The following is a 9,148-nucleotide window of genomic DNA, read 5'->3' as shown; positions in this document are numbered from 1 at the left end:
TCCTATCGTTTCAAGATGTTTTCCTCGAGTTTTCTATATGGACTGATGAATTATTAACAAAAAAGTGTTTGTTCGCGTTTACGTTCACGGGAACTCTAAACCTGCATTAACTTTAAACCACACCTCTAAACCAGCCTCAAAGGTAGATTTAGAGTTCCCGTGAACGTGAACGCGGACAAACACTTTTTTGTTAATAATTCATCAGTCCATATATAAAACGAGAGGAAAACATCTTGAAACGATAGGGAGGAACATTTTCTAGTTGAAAAAACATGTTTAAACACAATGTATATTGATAAAAGTGGATTAATTCAATATTTCACAACGATTCTGAATTTCCACCGTGGAATCGAGATGTTGGTGAACTCACCATAGATGTTGGTGAACTCACCATAGTTCACATAAGTCACGCAACGCTCTCTGAAGGAAAAAAAATAACGATTGCGCTGCAACTATCGAGCGTGTTGGTTCCTAAGCGGTTCAGTTGTCAACGTATCGCAACTTCGTATCGTTTTTTATTCGAGAATAAAGATTTTGTATCGTGAGACATTTTTTTTGTGCAAATCGGTTGCGTGACTTATGCGCCACCCTGTAGTTTTAATTTGTTTATGTTTATGTTCGTGCGTGTTTTATTTGTACATTACGTACACGGCTACCCCGACACCTCGTACGTAAAAGTTAGACTTCCAATGTGAGCGATGCTTACTCCATATATATAGCTACTTCAGAGTAGGCAAAAGACAAAATGCTCAAGACGAATTACACTTAGAGGATCATTAGATCAGACATTCGACGGTGGTTGGGGAGAAGCACCAAAACATATTCTGGCATCGGGAGGATTTCTTTCCAGCATAAATACAATCCAAAACTATAATAGGGCAGAAAATGAATCGAATGTTATAATGGAACAGACATTAAACTAAACAAAATGAATATTGTAGAACCATAGTAAAATTATTATAATTGCCTATAATAATTGCTGTGTTGATCCAAGGTTTGCTACTGCCTCAATCTGTACATAAATCTTTGTTTAACACTCAAAAGCAATCCATTCAGAATCATGCAACCCCGCATTTGAGTCCCTCAATGGAATACTGCAACATACACTACATTTATAGTTGCTTCTATATCATTACAGACAACCTTTTTACACGATTGTTTAATCAGTTCGATAAATGCGTTTTAATTTATTTTTTTTATTTTTAGAACGTTTTGTTCTAACACAGAGGATTAACCACAATTGTGTGCTTGGCTCAAATGCAGCTAGCTAGTTGTCCAAACTCTAAAACAAAGGCAACATGCGCCGCGATCATATAAACATTATGAAAACTTACGACTTAATTGTTCGTTCTAGCACTCAGCTTTTTCAGCACATTCAAGCCCTGCTCTTGGTACTCAGCTTTGGACATCCAGAAAGCATCTCGATCCTTAGTAACCTCTGCTAATACTGCTCCACCTGTGAAACGCAATAATAACAGATATATTGTTATCTCTAAGTAAATCAGAGTTCTATCCTACCGATGAAAACCATATCTTTCCGCCTGGGTGGATCCTCAATACGGATTTTAAACTTTGACAGTTTTTCACTATCATTTTTCAACACTCGCTCCAAATACAACTGTTTGATTTCACGCTCCAAACGACTAGGCAATCCGGGATACATCGTTGAACCGCCCGACAGAACAATATGTTTGTACAGTTCTGAGCGCATATCGATATCTGCCGCTTGGATGGTAGAAAATACTAACTCGGCAATACCTTGACCCTCCACATTTATCAAATGTGGCTGGAAGAGTGCTTCGGGTGCTTCAAATCGCTCACCACCGACCTTTATAACTCGACCATCGGGAAGCTGTAATGGACATTTTTAGTTCTATTTTCTCAAATTATGCACATACAAACACTTACAGTGTACGATTCAACTAGAACCGTGGTTTCTAATGCAAGTCGTTGTTCCATCTCAATGTCATATCCTATGTAGCATAATTTCTCCTTCATCATACGAACTGTTTCAAAGTCAGCGGAATGATTGAAAGCATACCCACGGAGCAACAAAAGTTTAATCAAATATCTTGTGATATCACGACCAGCGATATCAAGACGTCGTGTGAGATGCGGCAATGCAAACTCCTCGTAAACCGGACAGATATGAGTTACGCCATCACCCGAATCAATTACCACACCGCTGATTAAACCCTGCGCGTACAAAGTCAACACAGCCTGGATCGCTATATAGGTTGAATCGAAGCCGTACTTCTCGAACATAACTTCGATCATTTTCTCCCTGTTTTTGGTAGGATTCATTGGCGGTTCTGTGAGCAAGATTTTCGTATTCGTTGGGTCAATGTTCATTTTCTTTGGTCCAAACGTGTAATCCCACACGTGACACATGTCCTCCCAGTTTCGTACCACGCCATTCTCCATCGGGTACGACACCTCCAGCAAGGAACGCAACTGTGACGCTTCATCACCAACCATGAGATCCTACGGAACGAAAGAACTGCATAAAATTTTTTTTCACCTTGTTATTAAGAACTAGAGAAAAAAATAACAAACATCAGAGTAAATGAAGGACTTTTAAAACCCAAATCAAAATAAAATATTATACACAACATCCATAGAGATGACATATTTTACAAAGCACACATTTCCATCGGAATTGCTCTATTTCAACATAAGCGTGTTTAACAGAACTACCTTAATTGCTACAATTGGTGCAAGAAGTCAAAATAAAATTACTGGATTTCGGTTTCGGCCAAGCATTAATTCGGCATTGAGATAGCGATAGGCTTGCTGCGAGTTTAGCGTTGCGTTCCCTATACATATTTGGCGTCAATTCTAACAAGATATCATAAGTGCAAATGTGTGAATTGTCGTGAAGATTATTTTTGGCGATCATGCGAGTTAGAAGTATATGAAAATAAAGTGATGTTGACGTGGGACTACGTCATATCTTTGAATATAGGGTCCTATTTCAAAGTTTCGGGTGGAAAATTGAAAGATTTTGAACGTTCATATCTCTTCAATTAATGGATGAATTTTTAATCCGAATACACAAATTAAGAGAAAAGATCCTCACGTATGGTTTTGTTCGCGACATATACAGTGGAAACAGTAAATCAAATGAACAATGTGACGAGAGTAATTCTTACATGACATGGTTTCTGGGAATGTAGTCGAAGTATGACTGAATGTTGCAACCAGTTGCCGGCGGTGGCGATGGTGTCCATCAACATTAGCATAGAGATATTTCCGTCGAATGAAAAGTGGAGGAAGGAAGTGAGAAGGTCCCACATCTCTCCGGTTATGTCCACAACATTACCCACTTGTCTTTTATTGTAGCTCTATGGAGCTGATGAAAAGCGGAGTTTAAATTGAATTTTTTAAGAAAACACAACGCTACATTTGCTATTTATTTTTCATGAACGTGCCATGTTTTCTAATTCGGCATCATTACTGAAAGACGTAATCCTTTTCGTTATCTTTACACATATAAAATAGCAGAAAATAAAGTAACCAGAAGAGCTCGTGGCCAGCAGTGTAAGTTCAATGTTTCGAAAACGAGAGAGTGACGCTTGGAGTGCATGGTTTTAAACGTAATACCTCTTTGCCGGCTCAACGGAGTGGTATGATAATCATTGCATTCGAAAGACAAAATGTCCATGATTGTTAATTATTGAACCGAAAACTTGTTTTAATAGCTTTCAATTGCCTTGAAAACAAGCTATTGAAATAACATAAATCCGTATATAAGTTAGCACACACTCGTAAATCCATTCAATTGTTTTGCGATGTGAGATGCGGAGAGTCACGCTCTAACACCTATGCATTTACTATGCTCCCAATTCCATTTTGTTCCTGCAGTCGAACTGAAAGGAGCGTTTAGCGAAAATCATGATATCAATAATGATTCGAAACCAATGGGTGCCATTGACTATGGTTTTGAAAGTGAAGAATTTGAAAAGTTTGGAATGGTGTAGTGGATACTATTTAACCATATCGCAGAAACCACATTTATGAAGGCAGCGTAAAATCATTTGTTTACGAATGCCGCAATCGATCGTCGTTCCCGCCTTTCGCCAGCAAATAACATGAACTTGTGCATGTGTAAGTCTATATTATTTAGTAGTTTAGAATTACTCAAATCACAAACACTACATATCCTGTAAGGATAGAAAGCGCAACGAATGGAACATACAATTTGGAAGTATCGTGGATCTATCCGTGGGGAAGTTCACTTATAGAGATACTTACAGGGAGCGTAGTAGTGGCTTCGACATCCTTGTTAGAATGTTAAGGACAACACGAAATCGCACACCATAGAATATCAAGAGAGTACGGTTCGAAATCAAATAATTCCCGGTTACATGTTAACGCGATGTGAAGCGAAGATGATTAGTATAGCGATGATATATTATTTCACAGTTCAAGTTTTGTGGAGACAGCATGTGTAAAATGGAAATATATAGAAAATCAAAAAACATGAAACATTTGTAAGACTTGTATATTAATTGCATAAAAATAAACGAAGGTTATTTCGTACTTGCACAAAATAGTAGCTATAACGAAGTGTTTACAAAAAATAGTGAATATATTATCAAAAATTCAGAGCAAACAACGGAAAGCAAACAGAAACATAGCGAATAAAAACCTGCTCCTGCTTATTTCCATTCTAACAAAAGGTATACGATAACGACTTACATCGACATGTAAATCCTGGAAAAAGTCAAGTTAAAAATGTCAGTGTATAACTCCTAATGTGTAGCGAACTTTAAACGAATGTCCTGTGTACAACTTAATGGTTTCTAAACATAAACATAAACAGGCGAATGTGGGAAACGCTTACCTTTACTTCAATATCCCCAATTTTGTTCACTGCTCGTATTATTGGCCTGCCAACCATCGACGGGAAAATATGTGCCGGGAAATTACTCCCGGCGTAACCACATTTGACAAACTGAAAGAAATAAATCTTCGTAAGTACACTCATGCCTACTGTTAAGTAATCTCTCCATAAGTCCAGTCATCTCTAGAATAATGTTGTTCACAACTATTTCTAGATTTATTTCAATCATACAATTGTAATGAGTGGATGGAATACGTTTAATTTTTTTCGAATAAGAAATAACAATGAAATTAAACATCCTTATCATAAGGTGTGGCCGATTGCTTATCGGCCCGGATATACATAAAAACTTACCCCGGTTCCATTATCGCAAACAATTACATTTCTACCTTTACTATCCATCGCTTCGGTAGATTAGGGTTGGCAAGTATCCGACTTTCACTGTAAACTGCACAACGTCAACGGTCCACAGAAACGAACTTGCCTAGCAATAAACGAACAGTTTTACTAAAGAAAATTTAAAATATGCACAGAATAATTTCCACTTTTTTCCTAAAATTCTCATCTACACAACCCCTACAATAGAATGACTAATAAGTTTGACAGAACGTGGAAACGAAATATCGAAAGGGCGTACGTAATCATTAGATGTAGTGGGTACAACCAAGGCGCCTCTATATATACCAGGTGAAACAATCATATGAAATGTAAGAGATAAATGAACTCTCAGAGTTTAAAGTCTCTTTAATTCAAGACAGACAGACATGAAATGCACCTTCAGCCATATTGGAATTGCTGTCGCTATTGTTGACAAGCAGCATCAGAATTTCTCAATTTCATTCTCATTTCCACCAAGATGCTAAACTATAGGTGTTTCGTTCCTGACACTTTCATGACAATACCTGAGACGAGTAGCGAGACGTAGTTTTCTGAATTATTTACTTTTTGTTTGGTTGTGTGGTTATGGTTTCATATCAACTCGCTAAGGAAAACAACTGAAGGAAGAAATAAACAAATATATATTCGTGAAAAATAGTGTACTATAGCTGCAATAAGGTATTTATATTATATATTATAACCGCTCCATGTAATGTAATTAAACATACACATACTCTTTACAGATACACAGGTCGAAGGCCACTGATCATTCAACAAGAGCCAAAGGTTGTACCGCTCATGGCAACTCTGCACGAGCTGAAGATTGTACCGTCCAGTGACCATTCTACCCTGGATTCCTCGAGTCAAGAGAGACGCACCACGATTGATATGAGGTACAGACTAGGGGGGCGTTGCTGATCAATGGTTAGTTATACTCCAATACGAAGTATCCCGTGTCGGCCACACATACATAGTACTGGAGACTGCAACATCCCAATTATGAGATCTTTGTAATACTAAGTTCGAGCCAACCGCGAGTAATCGGTTACATATTACTAACATAGTTGTAAGACAAAAATTGTCAAAATATTGGACTCCCGGCCCCGTCAGACTAAAGCCACATGTGCCTTAATAAAATATATATTTTGGGAAAAAAAATATATATTATTCAATATTTTTGGGGGACAGTGAGGATTTGATGAGCTTGTGAGTGTGATAAAAGTGCTATAAGTCTAAGAAATCTGTTGTCCAACTCCTCCACAGATAATCGTTCATCTCGCGGTTCTCTATCATGCCAAAATTATATTGTGAATATTTTATTTACTTCAGATGCCGTATTATTGTGCAGTAAAAGGATGTGGAAACAAGGTTCTCATAACGAAAAATAACCCGGATATTGTTTACCACACTTTTCTCCGAGATGGAGATAGACTTCATAAATGGATACTTTCTGTGGCCAATCGAAGGATTGGAAACCTCAGAAAAATCAAGGTATATGCTCACGTCATTTCCATAGCAGCAGCTACGATGACCGACATCAAATGCGCCATGAACTTAATGGTACGAGGAAATATAGGATGTTGAATTCGAAAGTTAAACCTTTTTTTCTGCCTTATATGTATCAGCCATTCCATGTCAAACCGATATAGTGGTTCTCCGATTTTCGTGGAAAGTGGTAGATTTGTTCTTTATTATAAAATATTAGACCCGTCTTTTCTTGTTTTTATTTTATTAGGGCTGTGTGGTATACGTTGCAAATCGTGAATATTGTCACCGGATTAAGGGCATTGTAGTGATGTAGAACGTTGAACTTTTGACTAGTCTGAAATCGATCCACCGCCGCAACAATAAGAAATTTCTCACCGTGCAATTTGTCGAAATGACTGGTATACTCATCGGCAGTGCGGAAATACTCTCGGCATACAAAGCAACAGCGCAAAGAGGGGTCCAAATTGTGTTTCAGCATACGTTCCACCGTAGTCACATAACGAATTTCCGATAGAAGTCGATTCGCCGCTACCATCTCTTTAACTTCCTTCAAAACTTTGTCGTTTTTAAAATTGCATCCAGCATACGCAGGAATTTGTTTTGCTTTTTGGAAGTCAACTCTGAAAAATCAACAAATATAATCATTCTTTAGCGGAATAAATATATCAAACCGACCTACCAGCGTGATTGTTCTGTTCATGCTGCTCCAGTAGGTTTCGCAACCGCTCCATGTTCAATTCAAAATGATTTGGTCGATTACCATTGGCATGCTGTTGGATTGGCTCATTACGTGTTATCAAATCGTGGTTCATCAGCACCCAGCCCAACTCGTCCATTTTGACACGAGTGTTGCGGCGCAGTTTTATCTCTTCGAAAAATTTTTCGCGTAGTTTCCGTTTGATGATGCCATGATGATTGTTTGATGTTTTGATGATTCGTACCACGTACGATTCTATTTCATGCTTTTGCCCTGGTGATAAAACAAAAAAAATTAACAATCTCTTTTAAATGCTCAATAAAACCACATACGAAAAACGCTGCTTGCTTGGAAAGAAAAGCATTGATTGCGCGGCTAGAAGGTAAAATATACTCAAAACATCCTTCTGCACTGTTTTTAATTCGACCGCTGATTGTAGATATCTGAAAAAGTAGAAGCAATTATGAGAAATTGTTATACGAAAAAATCCAGAAAATTACCTGCCTACAGTGAAGCTCGAGCAGCTATTTTGCCAACGAATGCATTTGTCACCAAAAGATATGATTTGCTTTGTAAACAAATTTGTTTTTTCACGAGCAATGGCCGAACAGCAATTTTGACATTGCGGTCCACCTATAGTATAACGCCTTGATTTCCACTACTCTCGCATGTGAAAATGCGAGAATGGCGTATCCTAGCAATAACAAAACAAACAACCCCCGCTACACAAACCGTAATACCCTTCTTATTGAAGTGATGTTGTTGCTTCACATGTTATACCGGTTATACATTGACATCAAGGCGGTATAATAAGGTGAAACGTTATGTCAGAATTGCTGTTCAGCCATTACTCGAGTTCGAATTGACAGCGGCCAAACGTGAAACTGATTGGCTAGAGTTTTCCGAGGAAGAGGTCAACAAATGGCATGCAATAATTGGGCAATGGGGAGTGCATACTGCTATGTATTTGCTGCGCATAAACGTTATTTTTGTCTAAGCTGGTGGCATCATTGTTGTGATTCGGTACCTGCTGCAAGTTATTGTAATGGATGTTGTTTTTATGGGACGTGAGGGTTGTTGCTGCTGCTGCTGGAATTGACAATTCAGCGATTGTGGGAGCTGTACTGGTGGATATATGGAAGAGCCATTACCGGAGGGCTTGTGTCGTACTACTCTAAGTTTTATTCGCATTAGTCGTTGGCGACCCATTACGATTGAATGAGCGCAGCGGTACCCGTGGATATCCAGGCATGTCGTTTGTGGGACACTACAGCTGTTTCGGTTGAAACCGGCCCAGTTTAGGTAACTGTTGTGTGAAGGTGTGCAGAAAATGCTCTGTAGCATAAAAATTAGACCTGTTCTGTTTATAAACAAAAATAGTCGCTGTCATTTTTCATCCCCTCTCTCATTTTCCATGCCTCATCCTCATACTGTCCAAAACGAACCACCTGTCAATTCCAGCTCCTTGATTGATATAAGCGCCTCGGGTACAACCAAGATGGTGGAGTTAACAGGTGACTCGTAATTTACACTATTTAGAAAAGCCATATGAGGAATGGCAAGACGAAAAGTTTGGATTTGTTTATGTTATTACTTACGTTGGTATGGTTACATTTGATTTCGTCGAAGGTATTTGAAGCAGTATAATAAATAAACAGTTGTCGTTGAAAATAGTAACCTAGTAACCGTTATGCATATGCTTCCGCCAGCTGGCTCGGGTAATGTGATATGATTTATTC

The 9,148-nt window shown here is 38.3% G+C and overlaps 1 protein-coding gene and 1 long non-coding RNA gene across 4 annotated transcripts; both read right to left on the bottom strand.

The window, feature by feature from the left end:
- Positions 1-869: 869 nt before the first annotated feature.
- LOC129761919 (actin-related protein 2) lies at positions 870-5,457 on the bottom strand. 3 transcript variants are annotated; one of them, XM_055759772.1, is made up of 7 exons: positions 5,392-5,449; positions 5,201-5,330; positions 4,847-4,957; positions 4,255-4,281; positions 1,909-2,484; positions 1,519-1,852; positions 870-1,456 (listed from the first exon to the last, which is right to left on the bottom strand). In XM_055759772.1, the coding sequence occupies exons 2-7, from the start codon at positions 5,246-5,248 to the stop codon at positions 1,338-1,340; spliced, it is 1,215 nt and encodes a 404-aa protein (XP_055615747.1). In that variant the 5' UTR covers positions 5,249-5,330; positions 5,392-5,449; the 3' UTR covers positions 870-1,337. The 3 variants fall into 3 exon arrangements, with proteins under 3 accessions (XP_055615747.1, XP_055615748.1, XP_055615749.1); XM_055759773.1 differs by lacking the exon at positions 4,255-4,281 and adding an exon at positions 4,702-4,716 and having other exon boundaries at positions 5,201-5,457; XM_055759774.1 differs by lacking the exon at positions 4,255-4,281 and having other exon boundaries at positions 5,201-5,457.
- A 1,160-nt stretch (positions 5,458-6,617) lies between these two features.
- On the bottom strand, positions 6,618-8,117 carry LOC129761925 (uncharacterized). Its single transcript, XR_008740504.1, has 4 exons — positions 7,910-8,117; positions 7,742-7,852; positions 7,392-7,682; positions 6,618-7,332 (listed from the first exon to the last, which is right to left on the bottom strand). It is a non-coding gene; the product is annotated as an uncharacterized LOC129761925 (long non-coding RNA).
- Positions 8,118-9,148: the final 1,031 nt, after the last annotated feature.

This window comes from Toxorhynchites rutilus, chromosome 1 (genome assembly GCF_029784135.1).
Source record: "Toxorhynchites rutilus septentrionalis strain SRP chromosome 1, ASM2978413v1, whole genome shotgun sequence".
In the NCBI taxonomy this organism is placed as follows: domain Eukaryota; kingdom Metazoa; phylum Arthropoda; class Insecta; order Diptera; family Culicidae; genus Toxorhynchites; species Toxorhynchites rutilus.
The sequence above is the reverse complement of the archived record's forward strand: the minus strand, read 5'-3'. Positions and strand labels throughout refer to the sequence as shown.